The sequence below is a fragment of the Mycteria americana genome, chromosome 2, assembly GCF_035582795.1.
Source record: "Mycteria americana isolate JAX WOST 10 ecotype Jacksonville Zoo and Gardens chromosome 2, USCA_MyAme_1.0, whole genome shotgun sequence".
NCBI lineage: Eukaryota > Metazoa > Chordata > Aves > Ciconiiformes > Ciconiidae > Mycteria > Mycteria americana.
Genome location: NC_134366.1, coordinates 134,892,674 through 134,919,181, shown reverse-complemented (window position 1 = coordinate 134,919,181; position 26,508 = coordinate 134,892,674). Strand labels below are relative to the sequence as shown.

Here is a 26,508-nt window from a genome sequence, read left to right as displayed (position 1 = left end):
TAGGGTGTCTTATCACTATTCAAAGAAGGAAAAAAGGACTGCTTAAAATATCAAGTGCTATGAAGTACCTGTAACTTTTGAAATGAGAACAGCTGGGAAATGGCTGAATGAATTTTATATGGCCTGAAGAAAGCTGGGTGTATATTATTCTTAGTTTCAATATAGGTAAAAATGTAAAGCTGTGATTCAATGAAAATAACTGCAACTATGCCAAAAATGTATCTGAGAGAGATTTGGGTAAGTTTCTTGTAAAGTCTATTGTAAAATTTCCACTGTGCTTCTTCAGAAGGCAAAATCTTGCAGTTCTTAATGAAGTAAGACCTCTACTAAACAAAACATACATACATACATACATAGAAATGGTCTGCAGGTTTTGTCCCAGAAGTAGAACCTTTTTCAGCTGGGAAAAAAACCCCTTGTATGGCTGATGACAAACAGAAGCTATGCAGGGCCACAGGTAAAACCTTGCCTGTAGAGGAAAGTTCTCATTGCATAATTTTTCCCGTAACATCTACGCAAATATTACTATGACAAAAATGCATCAGTGTATTTGTGAGGATGTGCCACTTTCAAGTGATAGCAGAGCCCACAGGGCCTTGGGCTCGTGGTGAGCATGAACGGAGGGGGCTGATCCACACCTCCTGGCAGTCACGCAGCAATCTCAGTAACACAGAGGTCTGTGAAGAGCTCTCTGGAGCTGCAGCAGGACATCAGTGCTGGAAGAGACCTCTATCGAGTCACCGTCACCTTACTTATAAGCATATATGTATACATGCCTAGATTTATAAAAATATCTAAACAGACTCATGTTTGGAGCACAATTACTGCTGTCAGGAAGGCGGCTTCTGCTATAGTGTCATTTCATGAGTCACGTGGGAAGGTTTAGAAATGCACAGGAGATTAATACTAGATTTGCAGTGTAGGGCTCCTGCAGCAGGACCATGACTCCAAAAGGGGTCTTGCTTTTTACCCCTCACACCATTAATCCACAAGGTGGAAAATGTGATTGCTCTCCAGTGTTGTAAGGCATGTCGAAAGCTTCACAAGCCTATGTGGTGACCATCTTTTCTGCAGTCTGGGGTACGTGTGCAGGTCGTAATGTTGTTTTCTAGCTCCCTGTGAAAGACCCCTGCAGTGAGTACTGCTGGGAGGGAGACAGACAGACAGACAGACTTTAGAGGTTTGAGTTGGGGGGTATGAGGAGCAAAATAAACACAGTACTTGTTTGTAACACAAGGAGTAATATCTAGGTCCAAATTAAAATAGCCACTCGTGGCTTCAAATGTTCTGATGAACTTTAAGAAATGTACCTGCACCAAAGTATTGACAATTCAATTTATAAAATCCAAAGGTAGATAAAGAGCTAACGGTATTGATTAAACTATGAACCAGAATACCATTTCTGGTTTTTATATCTGCAGCTACAATAAACATATGTCAGATTAAAGTTTTAACCAGTTTGTTACCACCACCTGGAGAAGGCTCCAGACCAGGAGGTGAGAAAAACTAATAATTTAAGAATAGAGGAGCATATACGGCCAATTATTGTGGGGATTGAGACATTAAAAGGGGAATCCTTTCAATCTCAGTAAGCAAAAGGGAAAATATAAAGAAATACTAGTTCCTTAGTGCCTACATTACATTAAGTGGCTTACAAAGTTGTGGGCTTCTTAACTCTAGGAGACTGCCTGGCAGAGAGCAGGGTGCTGCAGCAGAGGCACGCACTCAGTTATCCTCAGAACTTGCTCTGGAGCTGACACTGCTTTCAACTCCAATTAGCTAACTCAAAATCATAGCCCTGACATTTTTTTTTAAAAGAACTGTCATGTATGAATACACACAAACTGTACTAAAAAAATGACAAGTCAGTAAAATACAGTCCTGTGAGCTTTTGGGACTAGAAAGACACTCCCAGGAGTGACCAAGGGCAGCCGGTGCTAAGCACTCTTGCCAGAAAAAGCTCTGGGGAGTGAGAAGAAAAGACCTGACTTTTCATATGGATGCTACCTACTTAAAATACTGCTGGTATTTTTCCTTTGGATGTAGTGATAAGAACCTTTTGGCTTCACATGGTAATTGACAGAGTGAAAAAGGGAGGCTAACCTCCGCCCCGTTTTAAAAAATCCTATTTTCCATGTTTAGGCCTATCAACAAGGCGTAGATATAGGCCTTGTGTAGTACTATGAATTATAAAAGCTGACTAAGCACTTAATTGCTCTTGCAGGCTTCTTGCAGGTCACCTGACAACCCCTGGTGGCCCTGGCGGTATGGAAAAAGGCAGGTTCCCTTGCTGAAGGGTGGAATGGTAGACGTCTGTGTGTGCTCCCCATCCCAAACCAAGATCCCCACAAGAATGCGTGAGTGATGCTCCATAGCTATTCCCACACAACCTCTTAAGCTTTCTCTGTCCTTTTTGTCTAGCGACCTTGGAGTCCCCTTGTTCCTTCTCCAACTGCACCCCAGCCCACAGCTCTTATCACTCCAAAAATCCCATTCATGGTTATTTCTAATTCCACATATCTGTCTCAGATCAGAGCTTCCCAAAACTTACCAGCACGTGCCAGACCACCCACCCTCTTTGCCCCAAAAAACCATCCAGAGCACCACCCAACTCCGAATCTCCTCAGTTCTTCCAACCTCCTGCCCCAAACCTCCTTCTGCCCAAACCCTCCACCTTCCCTGCTCTTCTGCCCCAGGATCTCTGCTGCCACCCCTCACTGCTCTGTGGTGAGGACCCCCAAACTCTGATCTCCCAGCAGTGATGGCTGCTCAGCTCTACACCTCTGGACCCACCACGTTTGCTTACACCATCTGCCGACATCTGCAGCCACTGCAACGAGCTGCCATGGCTGGCTGAGCCCACCGTCCTCCACCACAGCACCGCCTCCCTCACCCAACTCCAGGGAAAGACCCAGCTCCTGCCTCTCGCAGGGATTTCTAAAACTTAGATACAGGCTGTGGTTCCCAGAAATGTGCTTTAAAAGGACGCAAAGAACAACAACAACAAAAAGATCTATTTCAGGAAAAACAGGTCCATTTAGACCCTTTATTTCCTTCCTTTTACTCTGTAATTAGATTTGGAACTTTGCTTTTTATAGTATTTGGAAAATAAAACTGGAGAAAATGCACATGTAAATTTTTTCCTCTTCTTTTTTTTCTTTTCCCCTTACCTCTGTTTGGCAAAGAGATGAAACCCAAAGAGAGCATTTTTACCTTTATCTCCCTCTCTTTAGCTCTGTGTTTGAAAGGCAGGTGGGGGAGGTGAAAGGGGACTAAGATCCAAAGAATTAGAGGTTACTTGATCTTCTTTGTAAATAATTGTAGTACCATCAACCGAGTGCCCTGAAGCCCAGCTGCCTGCTGACAGACTGCTGCATCAGCAAATTTTCTCTTGTTTTGCAAGAGTCTTTAAAATCATCATGGGTCGAATACAAGGCAGAGTACAAAAACTCGCTACCAATCCTTGGTGACACACAGTCACTTTCCACCAAATTGGAACAAATTTATTTTCCTTTCCACTCGCAGCAGGGGTGTTACCTCCATGGTGCTTATCAGTTCTGCCTTTCTTGTAGAGGGTGGAATGTTAGTTGCTTCATTCTCACGGAACCATTTTTTTCCCATTGAGATTTCTCATTGCAATCAAAATGCAGGCTATTTCATTAATCACTTTATTGGTCCTGTTTTCACCTTTGAAAAAGGCACTTCATTCTCCTCCATTTATAGTGCACTAATTCCTACAAAGCACTGTGAAAATACAGCTGTGGAGCAACACTCTTTATTAATCCTTTTTTATGATAAAATAGCTGGGTGAGGAGGCACAAGGACAACCTGGATAACAAAACCATGCTAGGTACCTCATTTAGACCTTTTCCTATTCAAAAACTCCTTGTTCCAGGACAGGAACATGTATGCTTCCTTGTAAATTATACATGTTTGCCTTCCAGCCTCACACTGCTGCCAGTACTAAAGAGGTGAACAAAAACAGGGTACAAGGGAACTTAGAGCAGTAAAAGTATGTTGTGAGTTTGAAAAGCTACTGAATGGAACTGGACAAGTAGGAGTCCTTATTTTTCAGCCATGCAGAGCTTTAAAGGACAGAATGAAGCAAGGTGGAAATCTGGTCTGGAATACTGCTTAGCAAAAGCCACTAAATTTTCAACAAGTGATTGCTGCAAACTGCCCAGTAAATCCAGCTAGGGATAGCACATATCTTCAAGAAAGCCTGCAAGCCTTCTCTAGCATAGCTCAGATGGTGGAGCATCTACTGCACTCCTAGATAAGATGCTGTAGTGCTTGATAGCACGCAGCACTAAGTAGAGACCTGTTTTGTGGTCTGAACTGGTCTTTCAACAGCTAGATTAAGGGCTCTCTGATATCACTGGAACAATTTTCTGAATTTATGGTCTCCAAATCAAACTGTTCCCATTTTGCAAGGGACAAGATGAGGGGTTTTTTCCCAGCTAAAGCCTGCAATTGGCAGTAACTCCAGGCTCTTCCCTTCTCACTCATCCCCACTTCATGGGAGTTCAGGGAGTGTGCAAGTGGCAGTAAAATCACAGAATCATAGAATGGTTTGGGTTGGAAGGGACCTTAAAGATCATCTAGTTCCAACCCCCCTGCCATGGGCAGGGACAGCTTCCACTAGACCAGGTTGCCTAAAGCCCCATCCAACCTGGCCTTGAACACTTCCAGGGATGGGGCATCCATAACTTCTCTGGGCAACCTGTTCCAGTGCCTCACCACCCTCATAGTGAAGAATTTATTCTTTACATCTAATCTAAATCTACCCCTTTTCAGTTTAAAGCCATTACCCCTTGTCCTATCACTGCATGCCCTTGTAAAAAGCCAAGCTTGCTGTCTCCTTTCTGGTTTGATTCTGCAGTGCTAGTGGGAGCAAATAGCAACACTGCCCTTCATCCTCAAGGTAAGCTGTGTTACTCTGACTTGAAGAGAAAGAATATGATTTCTTAAATATTAACCCTTCACTCTGAGCAAAAAAATACACCCGACATTGTCACTGTGCAAAAGTAAGCAATGAGGGTCTGTCTACAAAGAGTTCTTTTGACTGCATCCAAAGGAGGAGGGAGGTGGTCTTTAGCAATGAACCATTTTAGCTGAAAATAAACAGCATTTCCATGGAAAACACTTAGATGTGGACTTGGTGAGGAGGGAAGTGTTGGAGCTGCTCACAAAACCTTGCTTAGTGCAACAGATGCTATGTGTCGTTTGGCTGAGAGGTTGTACCTCTCCATGCATCTTTCCTCCTCTGTCCAGCCTAACCACCCCATTGCCATCAGTCCCATATCCAACACAGCTGTCTCTTCTGTAAGGCCAGCAGCAGCAGCCAGGTCACAAGTGGGCCTTGCAAGGGAGTGAGGGCATATGTAAACCTCCTGTTCTGTGCAGAGAGAGAAGCAGGATACTGGCAATCAATCTTGTGATTTTCAAAGATTCCCTTGAAGCCTGAGCTGCTGTTCCTGTGATATTGCATTAAAGCTTGGCTTTCATTAAAATGGGAAGAAAATGGTTCCAGCCTTCATGGCAGCAGACAAAATCTTGAAGACATTAACTGAATGCACTTCAGGGACTCAGAACCTAGACTGCAAATGCAAAGGAAGAGTCTTAAATTTTCTGTTTGTACTTACATCTCTATTTAAAAAAAAAATCATGACACTGAAGAGATAAAAGAGAGGAGGAGTGTGGATTTTTTGAATGTTTGCAGAGGGAGGCTGTAACAGTACTATGGAGCAGCTGCCCTGACTGATGGTCTCTTGCCCACCTGGAGGAGACGACCTGCTGTGAGGTTTCCATGAGCTCCTCAAAGAGAGCCAGGTGGAGCGCAGTGGCAGCAGCAGGGTTTTGGATGAAACTCTCTCCCTCTTGAGTCCTGTGGTTTGTGCAGAATTCCTGCAAAGAAGCTGAAAAGCACTGGGAAAGACTGCATGGTTTTCTGCCAGAGCACAGCTGCGGAATTCAGGGGTCTTTTGCTCTTCCTGGGCTTCAGGCACTCGATGGGACACCTGAAGCACAGTGAGTGTCCCTGAGTACTGTTACCTGAGTAACAGTGCCACGGGCCAGCTTTCACCTCATGATCACGGTCACCGCTTCATCTGGTCCCAGGACAGGTTGCTGGAGAGGGTGGCGGAAAAGGCTCTGCGGTTTCTCCCTCTCTGCCCTTCCCATCAGCGGTGCTCGCTCCAGCATGACAAGAGGAGAAATAGACCTTCAGCTCAGCAGCTCCTGCCCCCACCCACCTTGGTCAGACCAGCAACCCACCAGGTCTTCACGCTGCCCTCTGCAAAAGAGACCACCAGGATGGCAACAGTGCTGTTTAGGAGCAGGTGATGGATCAGTGGGGATGACTGAATGCTCCGTGCTTTTGATCCACCAAACTCTGCTGTGGTCATGCTTAGATAAGCACAGGGAGAAATACAATCAGCTTTCCACTAAATTTCAGAATTTACTACATTTTTACTAGCATCTTGTTTGCTTGAATATGTTTATTTTTATCCTTCAGGCAAATATTTCTGCCTCCTGTGAACCTTTTATGTAAATCAATGGAGGCATTTGGCAAGCCATATCAAAACTGCAGCTTTACATATCACTGAAGCGGAAAATAAATGGAAATAATTACTGATGCCTCCAAGTACAGATTTGTTTCAAAATGAAACATGTAGCTCAGAGGGGGTGGGCAGTATATATCTAATGATTTCCTGTTAGCTTACACAGCATTGGCTCAGACATTTTTATTTAATTCCAGTATATGGTTTTTCTCTCTTTTGGGGGAGATCAGGGAGAAATGGTGGTTGGTTGTTTGCTCATTTTGACCATATTGAACAGAATCAGATCTTTACTTACTTAATAAAGCCAGAAGATGGTGTTTGTAAATCCCTCCCTCATGCTAGAAATCAGAAATAAACTGATGTTTGAAGGTAAAAGGTATACACTGCCATGCCAGTAACATCACTAACAGCCACTGACTGAGCAACCTGTAGTCTCTATATGATGGGCTTGATCAATATTCATAGGGGTCAATACTAATCTGTTTTTGTGTATTTCAGTATAAATCAGTAATGCACATCCTGACGCCACTGAGTTGCACTGACTGGAGGAGAGCTGAGTCCCGCAGTGCCAAGGGATGCTCCTGAGCGATCACCGCAGTCCATCATCCTGACATTGGTTGCATCCCAGGGGAAAATTTAGGACCACTTCTGCTTAGTGTCTTCGGACCCTTGCACACAAATGTTTTATAACTGTTACCATGACTAGGCAGTACGTGAAGGAATCACTGAGGACAGATGCAAATTTTGCCACTTCTGGAACAGAAGGCGGCCACGCAAGCCAGATCAAAGACCCATCTGGCCCTCTATCCTCTCTCTAGATCCGCTGCCCTACACAGCTGCCGTGGGAAGAGGAGGAACAGGTAATCATGTCTTCACCCAACACGCTCTCAGCCTTCAGTTATTCTCAGCTTTTAGTCAGGTGTGATTCCTGTCTCCTTAGCCAGCCTCGCTGGATTTCTCTCACATTAACCGGTCCAGTGTCTCTTGTGGCATCCACATATCCTTCGAGACAAGGACTTCCAGGTCTACAGCACACTACAGGAAGAGCTGCCTCCTTTTGTTTGTTCCAAACCTGGTTCCTAGTAGCTTCCTTTGCTACTTCCTCGTCCTTGTCCTAGTGACTAGTAACAGGTGCCACTAGTGACAGGGGCGCAGTATATCAGCCCTCTGCTCCTTTAGTTTTTCAGAGCAATAATTCCCCGACTTCAGTTATTACAGCCCCACTGTTAACATCAAGCCCACAGAGAAGGGGTTTGCTGTGAATTCTGGTTCAAAGCTTTGCTTGTGCTGGATCTAGATTTTAAACACACCAGCAACAACTGGACTTCTGTGGGGGTCACACCCCACTTGGAATTGCTATGGTTTCACAAGCCCCAATCTGTTTATTGCTCCCCTGCCTGCAACCCCAGGATGTAAAAATATAGACAGTTGTATTTTAAAGGCCAACTCCAGTTTTATTTAATTTGTCCCCATTTATATTTTATCTTTTGCTGCAGGGTGAAAATGAGTGGGTTTTTTGGAACACCACTTCTATCATATTCCGATAGCATCTCAGCATGTGCTGATAGTACCCAAGTCCTGGAAATACATATAGTATGAAAAAATGACCATCCCTTCTACCCCTCCACATGTTACAACTCTTTTAAAGCTTTTAAAGATAGTAAAAGTATTAAATACCATCTAAGCTTTGCTTACTGTAGATAGAAAATCTCCAAAGAGACAGTACCTTGAAGTTCAGGTAGAAATTATATGAGAAGAGGCAGAACATCAAGAACGTGGGAGATGTGGCAACAAAAGAAAAAGTGAAATGGCATGTTTTCTGATGTATTTAGCAAAGCAAACTGCTGCAAATATCCTTCCAGTACTACCTCCTGACAGGAAGCTTATCAATGTTTGATGTGTTGCTGCTGAGCTCATTTACATAATTCTGATGCTGAACAAAAAAAAAAAAAAGAAAAAAAAGAAAAAAAAAGATATGGCACTAGCTGTTCTGATTCATAAAACTTCCCATCATGGCAGTGTGACAATATTTCAGCTTATAAAGCTCTGCTGTGCATTAGCGATTGGAGAAATGCAGGGGGAAAAGTGAGCTCATGACTGAAGGGACAGAAAGGCAGATAAAAAGAAAAAGATAAATCATTTTAAAGTTGGTGGTTTGCTGCATTTAACATGTACAAACAGTATTTTGAAATGTTTAAAGGATGCAAGATCTGCTTCACATGCAACAACAGTTGAACAGCAAAGAAATCAGAAGGATTCAAAGTCTTCACCTGTGTCACATCTTCTAAGGCTGTCCCTACTGCTGACAGGTTTCTCAGAAGGATGCAGTGTACGCAAAAATCAACAGATGTTTCATCTTTAGTGAAATGTTCCTACCAAGAGTTATTCCACATCTTCTTTTAGTGTGCCAACCAGCCCAGATTCCGAGAGGTCTGCCTTGAAAACACAGCCTCCAGGGTCTGGGGAGAGGCGGCATGAAGTTGCTCTCTGGGCTTGGACGCAACCTCCCCAATATACAAAAGGAGGGAGACATCAATTATTGCCTGTGGTTACTACAGTCATGTTAATAGTGCCGGTGACATATTTGGGGATTCATTGCGCTAAAATTCTTGATCACTTGCTCCTGTTCATGCCAGTGGCGTGGATACTTACTAACTGGTCCAGGGCGATTTGCAGAGAGCCAGTATCTGAGATCCTGCTGCTGAGGGAAAACGGCAGCCTGACAGCTAACTGCATGGAAGTACGTCTAAGTCACGTATTTATTTTCAACAATGTGCATTCCCAACAAAGCAGTCTGCTGTTAAAAGCAAATTTCTGAGAATCACATTCTGATATTATTACAGAATTTGTACTATGTAAAATTTCCAATTTAAAAAAAAAATCATCAAAGAGGACTAATTTGCAAAATCTCCTATAAGCATGAAAGATTATTTCCTGATTTTTTTTCTTTTGGCTTAAACCTGGAATCTTACAGAGGTACTTTTGGCATTAGCCTCAAAGAAAAGGAACGCACTACCACAAAGGGGATTTTTTTTTTCTTTTTCTTCCTATATATGCACAAAGCTGGGCGTCCTTAGAGTTAGATACCAAATAAATTTACTCAAGCTAATAGCAACATTCACTTATTTTGTTAGTTTAACAAACATTCCTGACTTAATTTGCCTAGAATACCTTTGCAAAACAAACAACCTCAAAATGGTGCTAGCAGTCAAGTAAAATACTTCAAATATTTGAATGAATTTTGTCACAGATGGCAGGAATTTGCTAGTAAGGTTATTTATTTGTTCTCTGGCAATACTGTTCAGGCATAAGTTATCTCTGGAACAAAGACAAATTTAAGTTATTTTCCTTGTCTTTTAAGACAGTTCAAATGGAATTTATTTGCCTTCCTTACTCAGCAACCTGGATGAGAGGTCTAGCCCTTTAAATGCTGTTGTTCCAGTTTTAGAGGAGAGATGCTATAAAATGGGGGTGCTTCATTAAAATACCATAGCTGGCACCTCTCAGAGGCACAGGAAAAGAATATTCACTGAATAAGTAACACATTATAAATTATAATTGAGATTCAATTCTCCCAGGGAGAAGAGAAGGTAACTTGTCATTTGAAGTGTTGTGAGTTTCTGAGAGTGGACTAGGAGTTTAGAGGATATAATGATATCATTAAGAAATGCCCTTGCAAAGCAAGCAAAATTATACCGTACTGTTTCTTGAAAACCACAGGAACTCTTTATTGTTCTGTCAGCAGCAGTTCAAAGAGCTATGTGACCCCATTAACGTGCACTCAGGCATGTATAACAAATTGGAGGGGGGAAATTTCTTGAATAGTTAATTATATTTGGTGTGTTTGAATATCTAACGCTCTTAGCCACGTGGGCTCAGCACCACAAAATGCACACCTTGCACACCTGGTTTACCTCACAGCTTTATTTGTCTTTTAATATTTAGAGGAGAAAGCAATATCAAAGGTAAAGAGCAGGGAGGTTGGAAAGTGGAAAAAGCTAGATAATGGCCAGCTGATTTGATGGCCATGGCTGAACTGATCTAGCATTTGCAGTAGTTCTGCTTTGAGCAGAAATTGCTATTAGATGACCAGAAGACGCCTTGAACCCACATATCCATTGCAGGGACTGGGGTGATACACTCTAAGCTTAAGATAGAATCTTGCAGAGAAACTGAGTTTCCCTCAGTTTCAAAGCGAGGCATCTCTTCACGCCAATCTATTTATTTATTTCTGTGTGAAAAGTTGTGGGCTTCTTCTAGAAAATGTTGATTTTTCATAAAAAATCTTAATTGCAGAAATTCTGATGCAGTATCTGACCGGGACTACAGCTTGGCTGTTTTCTGCTTCCTTAGTCCTTTGCCAGTCCAGTTGTCCAAGTGGCTCTTCTACACATGATGCCAAATGACTACAGACAGTCTCCACGCTGCAGTGATCATTGACTCGGCTTAAGCAAAGAGAGTGGCCAGCAACAGAACCTGAGGTTTGCCTGGTTGTTTCTGAGTGCAAACATTCTCTTTTTGATAAAAAATGTTTGGAAATTGTCTGAGAATACGGAGGGTTAATTTTTTTGCATAGTAGAATTATTAACTTTTTTTTCAGAGAGAGTGAATAGTAGATATTGTCTCCAATGGTACCAGAAAGCCCACTCACATTGTTTAATTAAGTCCAAGGCTTTATCTGCACTAATTCATTAATTTCAGTTACAGTACAGATTCAGGAATCCTTATCTCTTTAGGACTGTCCCCTTGAAGCTTTCTTTGCACTTAGCAATAAGTTTGATAAATGATATCAAATGATAGGATAAAGGAAAGGACCATCATAAGGAGGTTAGTGCTGTCTGCGGTATACTGAGGAGATGTTATTTCCTGAGAAACTTTTAAATTCAGGTTCTCTGTATTTGTTAATGAAGCCAAATAAAGTTAGGATTGCCAGTGGGACTTTTCATGAAACTTCACACAGAAGTTAAGAGGAGGACCCTTTGTAACTACTGCAGATGTCCATTCATGTGAGCATTCCCACCAACCCACCAGAAACCATCTCTTCCAGACGTTGAGCACATGTGCTACTGAGCACGCTCCTACTGATTCAAAGCTGCTTCTAAATTCCCTTGGAAAATAGAAGAATAAGATTTATATTACCCTATAAGCCTAGGCAAGCTTCAATTCTATTTTCAGTTTATTAAAAGTTCTGCTGTTATCCTCCGTAATTCTTAAACAGTGATCAAGTATTTTGCTCATCACATATATATTCATGCTTCTGCCTTTCTTCTGAAAAACTGTCAATTTGATGACATTCTAAATGTATCTGCTATTTGAAGAATATTTGCATTGTAATTGTATTTGTGTTAGCTATGCTTTTTCTTAGCTGCATTTTCATTGCATGTAGATTGGAGTTGATCAAAAAGCCCCCTCTGAAATGGAAATTATTTTTATTACACTTCGGCCATGTTTTAAACTGGTTCTACTGCAAACAGTTTGAAATAGTGGGAGTGTGCTCAGAGTGAAAAGCAGCATGCACATTCAAATGGTCTAATATGTGTCTAGCAGACAGGGATGAAAAACATATCCTGAAAAAATCCTAGGAAGGTTTGAATTACAGGGCAGTACAGCTACTGGAGGAATTTCCACTGAAACACTTTTTCTTCAGAAAATGCCTATTTGTTGAAATCAAAGTTTAGCGGGGGGCAAGGGGTAGAGAGGAGGGGAGAAGGAAGTTGGGAGTCTCAATGAAATTTTCACTCAATGTTTTCATCTTTCCTTGGAAGATTGGGATGTCTGAGATGTTTCGGGTTGACATTTTTGCATCAAAGAACCCTTGCTATTCAGGAATGCTTGTTTCAAGTTTTAAGCTCTACACAGTTAAGAAGAGATATAAAAATGTTTGAGAACAAAACTGAGTGTTTCAAGATCACTAGACAAAAAGTTCTAATTGATGCTTAGGAGATAATAATAATAGACAAGGCTTTAAAGAGATTTGTTATGAGTAGTAGAAAACTGTTTTTCTGCACATAACAGGAGTCAAACAACAAGCAGACAAACGTTTCTCTAAATCATTGCCTTTCTGCAGAATTTTAAAATGTTACTCTCTGCAGCTCTTTGTTAAAAACTTGCACCAGAAATTATTACCTTGCCTAGAGCAGCAGATGTAAAGCGTGAACGCAAAGTCCTGGTGCGAGCCCTCCCTGCAGCCATGCAAGCCGAGCTGCTGGCTCTTGCACGGCAACAGCCAGGGACCCATGGCCAGTTCCATGGTGCAGCACATCCTTGAAGGCATGTACTAAAAAGGGGACTGTGAACCGCGGGTGTAAGGGAACAACTGTTCTTACACTGCCACAGCTGTTTTCCCAGGGGACATGGATTTCAGTCCTGCAGTTGTTAGTGAGGCTACAGCATGAGTCCTCTCCTAGAGACAGCCAAGTCCTTATCTACCTGTGCTCAGGGGACAATCCATGCCACATACCACAGTGTACAGTCGTATCGTCACTCCTCCTCTTGCTCTGACTTCTTCCATCTCCCTACCCACATGTACCTCCATCGCCACCCCACACCTCAAACAAAATAGTACCCGTTCCACCTCTGTGGGCACGTAGCTCTCACTGAAATGTCACTGCTCCTGTATCTTTCTGGTGTAGTCTTGTACGTGCAATCCCTTTTATATTTTTGCATAATTGCTTTATATATTTCTCATAGCAAGAAGGTATCTGTAGTAAACACTCTTCAGGAAGCTTTCACTCAGTTTCCACAGTAAAAAGGAAAAGGCTTTGGGGTTTGTAAAAGAAGTTAAACAGTTACCACAGATGCATCAGTCCTGAAGTTCTATGAAATTAATGACAGGGATAATGTAAATTAATGCAAGTACATTTTGCCACATTCACATTTTGTAAGAGGAAGAAAGGTTCAAGATACAACATGAGCTACTTATGCATATGGTGGTGGGAAGGTTTGAGCATGACTGGTGTTAGCTCTAGCTGTTGTTTTACTGGCTATGAGTAAGAAACAGCTGCTTTCTGTTCTAACCAGACTTACTGCAATAAACTTTCCTGTTTCCTTGGCAGGGCTGAAAAAGTATTTGCTTCCTGTCTAACTCTTATCAGCAACTCGATGAGACCTTTACTAAAATGTAGTAACTGGCATTAAAAAAAGACTTGCCACTTAAGATATCCAGCCTCTCAGGCTGTCCACATTGCAGCTTATCCTTTACTCACAGCCAAAAGCCCCAAAGCCTCCAACTGGCAAACATGCCTGGGCTGATCAATTCTACCAAGCCGTTAATTCCAATTTTCAAGTGACAAATGTGAGTCTACAGCCTACTATGCCTTTCTTTTTCCTTGTTCCAGTCAACTCCCTAGAGAGGATAGGCACACAATGAGCATAGGCCTTCTCTTGCAGAGAGCAAAGTCTGTTTATCTACCTTTATTTTATGTATAATGAGTCAACCCCTTTTCTCGACTCCTAAAATTTCAAAGGCGCCCTCACTGACAGCTCAGAGAGTACTCACTCTACATATCACAACAGCTGCTGGAGACAGATAGCATGAGTGTTTCTGGAATGATTTCAACTGACCTTCTTTCAATGGATACTAAGTGCTCATCATTAGCTGTGGCTTCACGTTCAGCAGGTTCAACAAAGGTCTCTAACATGAAGCACATTCTAATACTGAGGAAAAAAATAACTAGCGAACAGATCTGGGAACTTTTGAGACAGCATTTAATGGAAAAAAATGGTATGCTTTTTATGTGCATATGTTGGAAATGGTTTCATCCAAATATCTGTAAATATGCAAACTCACATTTCATACAAATAGCGGATTTGAAATCAAGAAAGATTTTTGCTACAGATCTTTGGGAAAGCCCATTGCATCTTATAGCATCTGTTAAATTGTGATCTGTAGCCGTTTTCCAGATGCTGAATGTCATTAGATCTTGAAGCTGTCTCTTTTCAGAAACAGTTAAATAATTCTTACGGGGAGGAGTTCTCTATTGTCTTCACAGACCAAATTTGTTCCCTTCTGTAGGTAAAACCATGTTTATATAGCTAATCTTGTCTCTATGAACATACGCTTGAATTATTAGCAGGTCTTCTAGAGTTATTGGCAGGGACTCTAGTTTGGGAAGTTACAACATGCCTTTTGGACATATCAACACACTATGATTATGACACCGGAACATCCTGTTTTTATACTCTGAGGAAATTGTCTGCCCTCTGGTAGGCCACTACTAAAGAAGTGGTTGTCCATCCTCAAGAACCCAGCCTAAAATATCCCCTTTTCTTCAATTTCTCTCTCCTGAGAAAGATAATGACAATGCTTTTGCACAAACACCAAAATCTAAAAATCTCCTTAATTTTTTACAAGTCTTTAAATCCTGGACATAAAAAAAGAAAAAACAGTCTGCCTTGAAGTAGGTTTCTTTCTAACAGCGGAAGAGCAAGAAGGACTGATTGTCAGCTGCCATAAATCAGCCTTACCCTGCAGATGTGCACAGAGCCCCAGCTAGCTATACTACCCCAGCAACTGGCCTCAGCTGTCTGCTGATTTTTGTCTTTGAGATTTTGAACCTGAAAGACTGAGGAACAGCAGAGCAAATGAATGAGTGACTTCTGAGTCTGCATTGAGTCTCCCAGAGATAAACACTAGGTGCTACGGTTTTTTTACTTGTCCGTGTCCAAGCCAGTGTATACATGTGTCTATAGATGGTTTTACTTGCCTAGCTTCTGTTACTGAGGATTTGATCTGTTCTGCCCTCAGTAGGCAATGACAGAGAGCTCTCTGTCTTTCTGTTATACGACCTGTTATAAATACCTGATGAGACATAACAGCATCATAGGATATTTATAGCATAGACAGACTTCTCCCTGCACTACAGATTTCTATAGAAAGGCTGAGCTAGAACAAGTCTTTTCAGAGTGTTCTTCAGTGTGTTATGATGTGGATTCTCACTCACTTCAAACTTTCAAGTAACAGCAGTATTATGTTCCGAAACTCTGTAGAAAGACTAGCAGTATCTTATACTCACTATGTAAGGCATCTCATGGCCTGCATCCTTCACACGACTCATAAAGAGTTCAACTGGAAGTACTAAATCAAAGAGATCGCACCTACCTTGGCTTTCAGAGTATAAATGTGTTTCAACAAGGAGAGAAGAGTCAGCTCCTTGCTCCAGGGTCCCGGCTGGTGAAGGAAAGACCAAGCTTGCAGGGCAAAGGGTTTGGCAAAGTCTCCAGATGCATGAGGACTGCCTAGGCTCTGTTCAGATCCCCAGTTTGACCATAGCAAAGATTCAGTCATACCCATTAACCCAGGTCACGCTGACCTGAAATACCGTTCCATTATCTCGGCTTGCTTTCAACTCTGAAAAATCAAGAACTGATAACAATTAAGAAAGAAATCAAGTGCTTCTTACCACTCATAATTAAATGGAATGTTAAGTATTTTGATTTTCCAGATGAAAATTTTTGAAAACAAACATATTTCCAGAGTTTTCCAGAGAATTTTGGAAATGTATTTCACTGTAGTGCTTCTATTCTGAAAAAATGGCATTGTTCCAGAAAAAAAATGTTTTTCACTGGAAAACTTTTATCAGCTCTAAAAGCTCATATTTTTCACTAAGATTTGGAAAAGCAAATAAACAAACAAATAACACCTTTGCCATAATATTGGACTACACTTTTTTCCTACAAGCTCTACATTCTAGTCTGCATTTTGAGCATATTTTATATTTTAGCTCTTCCTTCTGAAGCACAACAGGAAAAATATTTGATTGTATAAGATAGCGTCAAGAGACAAGTAATCTGCAGCTATAATTTAACTGACATTAAGTTTCTCAATCCCACATAATTACAGTAGGAGGGAATTAAAAAAAAAATTGAACTTTTAAAAATCTGTTTTAACTTATTTAATCTATTGCTCATATTACAGATAAAAAAGCTTCACATAATTCTAAGCAGGCTGAGTTTTCCCTAATGTGGTATTTCATTGCAGATTTCAAAGTGGGATAACCTCCAATAATGTCCAAACAAGCCTGTTAGCTTGATTATCTGTCTTGATCTCAGCATTGGTGCTGTTCTGGATAAGTGTACCTTAAACAATTTTCTAAGAGAAGCTTATACAAGTTTCCCTTATTTGAAGAATTTTTTCAGAATAATTTTATCAGTACCAGTATCCGATTAAGATGTTCTTAAGTCAAGCATCATTAATTTCCTTTCATTTCCCTCTCCTCCCAGAAATACCAGTTTCCAAATTCACTGGATGATGATAAACTGAAGATTATTTAAAAAAAATAAAAGAGTAGACAGTGGATGTCCTAATGGACACTGTTGGTCATAACTTCTGCCAGGCTATTACCAATTAAAATCTGGGGACAAATCCCTGTTTGCTGATCTTGGTTGTTCCCTGTTGTTACTGCTATTTGCTGCAATGATTGTGAAATTTGAATCAAAGCCCTCGAATCCTAAAGATCACTCCTTCAGTGATTCATCATTGTCACAAAGTAGGCATAGGGGGGGGTTTTAAGAGTCACTGTCCTCGCATATGTGAGTACAGTTGAATGTTACAGAATTATCAGAGAACAAAAGAATATGGCCAGGATATAACCATTCGCCCTATTTCTTTCAGTACATTGAGACAGCCTTGGGGCAAGTTAGCCTTTATGTAAGGCAGTCCTAGGGACACTGCCGTGCATACCTGATCTTCAGGTCAGTTTTGAATCCAGCTTGCTGGTTTGGGCCATAAGCCACTCAGCTGGGTCTTGGTAGACAGTAGCCTTCTGGAAGTTGCTGCATTTCAACTCAGAGTACTGGGGGAATTTCTAAATTGGTATGTGCATGCGTGTACACAAACTGCAGTACATAGCTCTGGTGTTGGATAAGGCAGAAGCAAACAGTGGTTCTCTATACTCATTGGTAGTAGCACCCTAAAAGCAAAAGTCCTCTCTGGAGGCAAAGCAACTACATCCTCTGAGCAAAAACCAACTAGCATTAAAAAAAAAAAAAAGTCTGGACTTCACTGGACACCCAGACTGTGTTCACTGCAACATTTATACTTCAGCCCTAATTCCCGTGTTTATTAGAGGTCTTCAAATGCAGTGGTCAGTACCACACATCCTGCATCCTAAGAAATGACCATTTTTTACAGGCTTTACCGGTTTCACAATTGCAACATGGGTTTCTTACCTTCACTGTTAGACTCTGATGCTTCTAAACTGTTATGCAAAATGCCAAAAGATCAGTCTCTGGTTAACTTAAACCACAATTAAATTTTGTCTACCATCTTAGGATAATTATAAGATTAGCGTGACACACAGAGAAGTATAACTTCACAGATGAAGAGAACAGAGGGGAGAAATATGCTGTGAAGGGGAAAAGCTGTTCACATTAAAAGAACAAGGATCAGAAGTCAAAACTCATCAAGTTATTGGCAAAATAGGCTGGTTTTATATACATCTCTTTCCCCACCTTTCCATCCACATGACAATCTTCTGTTTAATGTGTTAAAACTCCAAAGATCGGTAAGGTCTAGGAAGGAGTATGGTATGAGCTCAAAGCATACAGTAGCAATTGCCTTGTGATAAAAGAGCAGAGCTCATTAAACAGAGATGGTTTAAGCACTAAAAACATATTTGTCCCTGTGCTGCTGTGGCATGATGAGAATTGCCATACTGTACAAATACTTGTTTAGCATCTGAACAACTGCTGTTTAAAGTGGAGTCATAAGGCTACTTTTAGGTCATTAAATAACTGAGAAACAGAGTAGGTGCCCTGTTGAGTTATAATGAACTATCTTGTGTGATGCAACGCATACAGAAATCCAAACAGAACAAAGAGTAGTATTGAGCAAAATGTGCTTTCAGCCATGCAGTGATGTGACTCATACTTCATCTCCCTGAGTGTTTACAGACTTTACAGTATCTGGAACTCAGCATCCTATAGAATAGCAACATATTAATCTCTCCAGCTAAGTCTATTAGATTTGACCAGTGTTGGTCTTGCAACACAGGATGAATTAACATATGCGCCTGTGTAATGTTTGTTCTCTGCACTTAGTGATAATGGACTGCAGCAGCAATTTGAGGAAAAAAATAAATTGAATACAAATGCAAAAAAAATGAACTGCCAATATATTAATTGGCTTAAAGCAATTTGAAAGTAAGAAAAAAATTACCAAATGCATAAATTTAAGTTATTAAATACACTACTGTTTATTTTTTAGCAGCTCTATATTTCAGAAAGCAATGGTCTGAGATACTGAATCCGATGAGAGCTTAACAAAGCTATGGGAAAATGGTTCAGGTATGGCATTAGAATTACTGTTACAGAGAGGCTAGAAGTTCCTTGCTCAGACACCAACATGAAAACATATGGGTTCAACCCCAACAGAAATTGTAAGAGATAGTTATTTTCCTTCCATCCACTTCACTAGTCTTACATAGGACTTAATATGACCCAAAATCTCTTCTTAGAAAGGAGGACAGGGATAGGCATGTAATCTGCCTGTCTGAGCATCTGTACATGCACAATGTCTTAGCTGTGAGAAATACAAGGAACTAAAAAAAAATCTCAATTTTTTTCAGACATTGTCATCTCATTAGAGTAGAACCTGACTTTTTAAATTTCGGTGACCTCCAATGCAACTCATATTGTGACTCCTCTTTTTCTGTATGTAGGTCTTGCCTGCATTTCCATTATGTTTTACATAAATTTTATGTTAGGATAACAGTAGTTCTTTTAAAACAATAATAGAACCAAGTCTTAATGAAGGTACTTCAACAGCAACAATGAGAGCCAAAAAAACCCACCTCTAAAAAAATCCACCAACATTGCTTGCTAAATATGTGCTTTATAAGCATGAAAGACTTGCTTCTAAACCTGATAAATCAGAGCGCAGCATTCACAACTCCTACAACTCGTCAAGCCCACCAGTGGTTAGAAAAGTCTGGGACACATTATCCCAGTTTTTACTTTTTAAAGAGACAGTTATATTTCTACTTATCGTGGAGAAGACGACAGTAACGTGACTTTAAATGAGAAATTAAATGCCCACCCACCAACAAGAAAGGCAGCCTCCTTAAATTGCCCAGCACAGGATGTCAGACTAATGACACCATCGTAAGACCAGCTTTGGTACTTCCAGGCTTTGGTACTTCCAAACGTATTGTTGCCAACAACTGCAAATAAACTGGGGTCTCCCTCCAGGTAATGGGGATGTCGAAGAAGAGCCTGTGAACAGGCACAGTAGGGGAAACTGGCTTCGAAAGGAATAACTTTCTTTTCCACTGCTCAAAGCTGGATCTGCCATAGGGTGGACGTGTCCCCTCATTCCCATGCAGTAGGCAGACAACCTGGCAGTGCCGTGGCCAGAAATCAAACAGGATGAAGGCTGGACTGGCCTCTTACTGGAGAGTTGGAAGTGCAAAATTTGGACAGGCACAAGGGCACCTTGCTGGAATTTGATTTCCTTATGGATGTCACTTGGCTTTCTCTTCCTTCTGACTGGAGGGTTTCTTTGAACCACAGAATATTATTCTGTGAAGGAAGGCAGATGAAGTGATAGTAGCAGCAGGAGAAGATAAGGTATTGTCCCAGGGACTAATTGCGCAGCTTGACTTTCTAATTCGTTAGAATAGATAAAAATTCCCCACAAAGGGGAACACAGGCTTAAAACTGCTGGCAGATTTTTCTACCTCATTTTTGAATAATAACATAAAGTAGAGATAATCATGATCTAATTGTAGACAATTTGTTAGTCAAAAAATTAGTTGAACAAATTGTTCTTTCTAGTATAGGAGTTAAAATTAAAATATACACGCACCAGGGAAGATTATTCCTGAGGTATTTATGACTGCACGATACCTGAAAAGTACTAAAAATAAAATGGAAAAACAATGACTTATAAAGTCTCTCCTTTTAAATATGGAGCCACATGAAACATGCTCCTTGAGCAACCTGGTCTAAGATTAAGTCAGCCCTGCTTTGAGCAGGGGGTTGGACAAGGTGATCTCCAGAGGTCCTTCCAACATACATAGTCCTTGGTTTCTGTCATATGCCCACAATTAATAAGGTTGTGTCAGGCTACTTCAAACCTAAAAATCCATCTCAGGTCTAACAGCAGAGATGGGCTCAGACTCTAGTGGAAAGGGCTGAAGTCCTCTTAGAGCACCACAGCCTATCCTCATCCTCGGGTTGTCTCATCAGGCTCCAGCCACCTTGTCCTCACTTTCCACCTAACCCCGTAACGGCACATGGTTTTAGCTTGCTCCTATTCATTTGCAAGCATCAAGTGGATGTGCAGCCCCTGAACAGTCTGAACCATAATGTAACGGGATCCTGTGTAACAAATTAAGGCAGTCAGAATGAGGGCACGACAGGGAGCTTGGCCTCCCTCTTCCTCATTTCCCTCTGACTCAAATGCATCCGCGTGAACACGACAGCACACTTCCATCTGCTGAGGGAACTGCTCTCTTCTCCTGCCACCCTCCCTCTGCATACAGATGTGCTTGCATGTGGACTGCACACTCCAGAAGGCAGACGCTGCTGGATTTTAATCCCTCTGAATTCTCTGATGGATTAAACCTCAAATCTCTAACTGTCCTTCTTAACGCTGCAGTAACACACATACTTGTTACTCTGATTTACAGCTGAAATAAAAGCGAAAGGCATTCAAAATGAAACGTCTGAAAATCTATCTGTGCTGCAAGTGGATGGGATACTAAAGCATTCCGGATTACTTTCTCCCACCACCCTTCACCCTGCCCAGTGCCTGATGAGGCAAAAATCACTGCCTGGAGCAATAAAAGTTGCAGGTACATGTATTACCCTCCACCTACCTGTAACCCTTCAATGGCCAGTTTGAGGATAGACGGCGTAAGCTTGGAGGCTTGCTTGAAGGAGAAGTTGCTCCAATCTATAATTAGAATGAAGCCATTTATCTGAAGCTCCTGATCTTCGATGAGCACTTCCAAGGACAGTAGGATAGCCCGAAGGATATCTATGAAGGAGTTCCTAAAGCCAAAGCAGAAAAAAAAAAATCAATGCTTGCAGTTACCTTCAAACCTCAAGATACTCAGCTTTGCTGTGGATGGGGCATGAGCAAGGGACGGGGATTTATTCTGGTAGAATTCTTTTGAAAAGAGAGTTGTTTTAGAGGTGTCACTAAAGTGCTCCTGCTCTGAAAGTCACATTCCTCTGCTTGATGTGATAAGTCCTGCTCACCGGTGGAGAAAATAAACCCTGAATTAAATCTTTTCGATTCTTCTGGCATTCCTTACAATAGATTTTAGCTAAGCTACTTTGGGAAAATATTTCTCTATGGTGAAATGAAAGGGATTCAGGCTATCAGTTTAAATCCCTGCTCCTTTGGATATACTTTACCAGTGTTTTGTTTGGGGTTTCCCCCCCCCCCTCTTTTCTTTCTATTATAAAGAGCAAAATCAGAAAAGGAAATAAATCGTTGCAATATTAATATAAATGGTATGGTTACAACTAGGCTCCCTGGCTTCCTGTTTGAGTGGAGGGAATGATCCAAGGCTTTGCAAAATAAAGTTTGACTGTTGCCTGATTTCTGCAAACCAAATGCAACATGGAAAATAGCTGCATCCACTCAAAATGTGAACTCTATTAATTAGCAGCTACCGATAGGCTGGCTGCAAGGCTTCCCTCAGCTCTGGGAGAATAATTGGAAACCTTGGGGGCCCTGAAGGAGATAGCAAGTGACAGAGAAGAAAATGTTGAAACGTTTTCTTTAATGTGAAAGTCTGTACTGAGAAGCCTGGGCCACTCTCTACTTCCATCTCATGCATTTTACGAAAGTAAGAGTTAGACACGTTAATGACTTATTCCATATTTACACCTGAGTAAGCTGTATCAGGCCCTCTCGCCATCTGTCCTTCCCGTTAAGATGATTTACAAACAACAGATTCTTTTAGAGAGCAACAAGCAAGGAAAGCTTCAGACAGTACAACTTAACCTTCTGTAAAATGAAATTGTAACATATTGCTATTGCAGCCTGCTTTACCTCTGCATAATTCTCAAATTTTGATTTGATGCCTGAGGTCTATTACAGGGAAGGCTCACACCATGGAGATTTTCATTTAATCCTTTTCTGCTGTATTCTTTAATTTAAAACAAGTCATCTAAGCCTACAAAAGCATTGTTTCAAATTCTGCCTGAGAGAAAAAACCTATGTACAATCAAAACAAACTTCTCTACCATCAAGACCTCTACCCCTGAAAGGCAGCAACACATGATAAATTTCTATTAGAAGTAAATGGTGAAGTGTTTTCTTATTCTTTCTCTTTTCTCTCAGCAGGTTTCAAGTGGAAATGTGCATTCCTTCTCTCAAGACACAGTCCCTTGAAAAAGCTGTTCCTGAACTGTGCCTCTCTGCCTAAGTTAGAAGCTTCTCTGATGTATAATTGCTGAGGCAACTTGCAATACATAGAGCTTGATGATATTTAACTTTGTTGCTGCTGGGTACCAGACCACCCCTCCCTCATTTGCAGTAACAAGACAACCTTGACCTTTTCAAATTATATGGGGAAGCTGTGCTAAACATCAAACTGAAGGAGTACTTTCCTTAGCAACGTAAGGTGAAGGCATACTGATTGGCTTGGCAACTGACATTTATTTTCAGTCTAAATTTATTTCAAAAAACTGTGATATGAATATACTACCCCCTGCCCAGCTGAAACAGGTGATGACTTTCATGCAGCAGCATTAAATTACTACACTTTCAGTGATGAAAAAAGCAATTGCACCCCTAGACCATATCTACTTTATATATCCTACATTACTCTAGCCCAACATCCCTGTTTAAGGGGGTCAGCCTTCCACAAGAACTGCCCCATGGAAGGTCTCAGAGGTGTGCAGTGTCTCCAAAAGTGTCCTCACATACATGCCTTCTCTACTCTCTTGTTGGTGTCAACACAGGATGATATCATCATTCATGGGTGGGCTTTCTGGCTAGATTGAGGAAGATGTACTAATCCAGACCTTGGATGAAGGGATTTAATCCCACATTTGCAAATCTTAAAATGAACTGAAAACTTGTTATTATACTGAAGATGTGAAAATAGGACCACATTTTGATCAGAAAAGGTTTCGTCCTTTATTTTTGGGAAGTTTTCTTAACAGAAGATGCAAACTCATATTCACGATCCTGCTATCTCTGATGCTTTTAAAGGCTGTGTAATGATTTCAGTAGGGCTGTATGGAAATGGTGTATACAAGGCATCGTCTATAATTCACTTAAACTCTAAATCACAATGAAATATTTCATTTGATTGAGCAAAATCTTCCTCTCCAACTCTATCCTTAGGAATTCCAATCTTTGTTTAGGTGTCTACATAAATTACCAGGTTATCAAGGAATTTCTCACCTGTATTTCCCTGTCCTTTCAGTAGAAATTATTTGCCTGGGAGGTATGGCACCCAGTTTTCTCAGTGTGTAACTAATTTGGCTGTCCCCTGCCCAGATCCCTCCCCCCCTCTACATACTTGCAGTTGTAAGACATGGTGTAGGAAATAACTCAAAGTGAACACAAAGACGTTTTTCAGATGAGTACAAGGAGACATGAAAGCAGCACACAAGTCCTCCAGGTGGGCTGTTTGCAGGCACGCTGTTTTGTGAATGCAGGGTCTGGACAGAAATCAGACAGGGTGCCACTTGAGGCTGAAGCCCTCTGCTCCCTAATCTTGAGGCTTTGAGACAAATCATTCAGCTGTGTGACTGATTTGCATCCAAATCATTTTCCTTGCATGAACACAGAACCACTTTCTATTAGTCCATCTCTTTTGTTCCTTTGCTTAATGTTCCCTTGCTTAATGTTCCCTTCCCTCCTCCAACCCCCCTCCCCACCAGTTTAACCCTCTCACAAAAAAAAAAAAAGTGAAATAAATTACTATTACACAAAGGGAAATGTGTAAGGTGCTGTAAGGATTCAGCATGGAGCTTACTGAAGTGAGCCACTAATGAGTTACAAAAGATTTGCACAAGCCCCAGAAAGACAAAAAGGTGGAGGGAGGGAGAGTGCCTATCTGCCTTGGCTGAATGGAAAGGTACCACAAAAGAAGCTCTTCAAATATCCTTTGGAAAATGGGACGTTAGCCCAACAGAAGCTAGTGGTAAGGCGCAATAATGTAAAACAAAAATGAAGATGCTTTAGCTGAGGGATTTGGTGGAGAGATTAGCCAAAGGCATAACATGAAAATAAATAAGAAGAAATTACTTAATTATAAGAGGCGTAAGCAGGCTGTGAGAGAATCAAAAGGCTCAGTGGAGTACCAGGGTGCAATGGGAACAATTAAAGGGGATAAAGACATTGCAGGGAAATTAAATCATCTATTTGCATGTCTCTGCCACCAGTCATTTTGAAGAGACATATGGATAATAAAGCTGAGGGACTGTTGGAAAATAAGGGGTCAAATAAGACACACTGCAAGAAAGTGACACATTTTGGAGAAGATAGCATCGGTAGAGGGTTTTGACATTACTGTCTCTGAACAGTTAAGCACAGGCTCTGTTTTAGGCATGCTAGTGAAATTAATTGGATTATTCAGATGATTAAAAGTATGAACGTACAGAAGTACGGGCAGCTGAAGCCATTAAAATTGTCTGGTAGTAAGCAAAAACAAACTGTCACTAAAAATCCTGACTGTCCCACAGGACAGCGGGCTAACAAAGTTTGGACCAGTGTCATTATCTTGGCAGTTGCCAACAGCTCAGCTTAACATCCCTAAGTTAGTATGCGGTAAGGGCATCTCTCCTGTAATACTTAAAAGGTGGCTTAGTTAAATGCAAATGCAGATAAAAGGGATTTCTTTACTTGCTAAAAAAATGGCTCAGGATACCAAATCAATGAATTTATCACCTTTTAAATGTAACAAAGAAGCGAACTTGCAACACCATCATATTTAACATAAGCTAACAAAAGACTGAGCAATATAAAAGTGGTTTCATTGAGTCTGAACACCTAAGAAGAGAAGACAGTATAGTACACCTCACAAAAAAGCTATGGCCAAGGCTGAGTAACATTTATCAAGCTGCAAACATGGCATAGATACAAATCAGGTTAGAGACCACATCTTGCTTTGTTCCCTCCCCACACAATAAATCACCAACAGAGAGCAGAAATGCACGCTTAGCTTCTAGTGGGGGGAGAGCTGGCACTGCCCTGCAAGGAGGATTCCCACTGGGAGTAATGTGCAGAAGAGGAAGCAGAAAGAAGAAGGACTACAAAAACATGCCCAGGTTGCCCCAAATTATTTGAGCTAATCAAAGCTGAAGAAGCTGTAAGGAAAGGCTTAGAAAGGGAGACGTGAACAACAAGCAGATCGACGCTGGTGGAGGAGGCAGGATCCAGGAAGGAGCATTTTGAATTGCTCCCACACTCAGCCAGGGTACGGTGTTCATGGAAAAGCCCTTGGAATCCAACCAGCACTGGGTTTTGAACAGGTGTTCGTAAATCATACGAAGCCATTTATTTCAGCAGATTAAATTCTCCTTTCTGCTCATGAAGTATTGATAAGAAAGCCCCAATGTCTGATGATATATTCTTAGAAAACATCTGGGTTTTTTTAATGCATGTATTAGTTTTAGAAATTTTAAACTCACCTCCGCTGAAAAAAGCACTGGAAATTACTGACATATAGTCCTTGGGGATTCATGTCTTGATTCAAACTCATGATCATGAGTAGCTACCCTGCCTCTCTGACATCGGAGGGAAATGGCAGGCAGTCCAAGCACTGCAAGACCTTATCTTCACCTTTTATGGTCTTTTGGTGAGGAAAGGGCCTTCATATGAACCCAGCACAATGCCAGGCAGCCCTTGGCTGAAGAATAACCGGGAAGAATAACTGCAAAATGAAGAATCGTGAATAAACATGGTGACTCACTTGACTAATCCTGCACCAGAGAAGATGAACAGTCTGACAGAGGAGCTCACAGCTGACTCATG

At 41.2% G+C, this 26,508-nt stretch overlaps 1 protein-coding gene across 1 annotated transcript in view; it reads right to left on the bottom strand.

The window, feature by feature from the left end:
• Positions 1–26,508, bottom strand: part of CLVS1 (clavesin 1) — a 94,277-nt gene that overhangs the window by 44,805 nt on the left and 22,964 nt on the right. Inside the window, exon 2 of the mRNA XM_075495720.1 lies at positions 21,383–21,557. Within this exon, the coding sequence (XP_075351835.1) occupies positions 21,383–21,557 (175 nt within the window). The remainder of the gene's footprint in view (positions 1–21,382; positions 21,558–26,508) is intronic.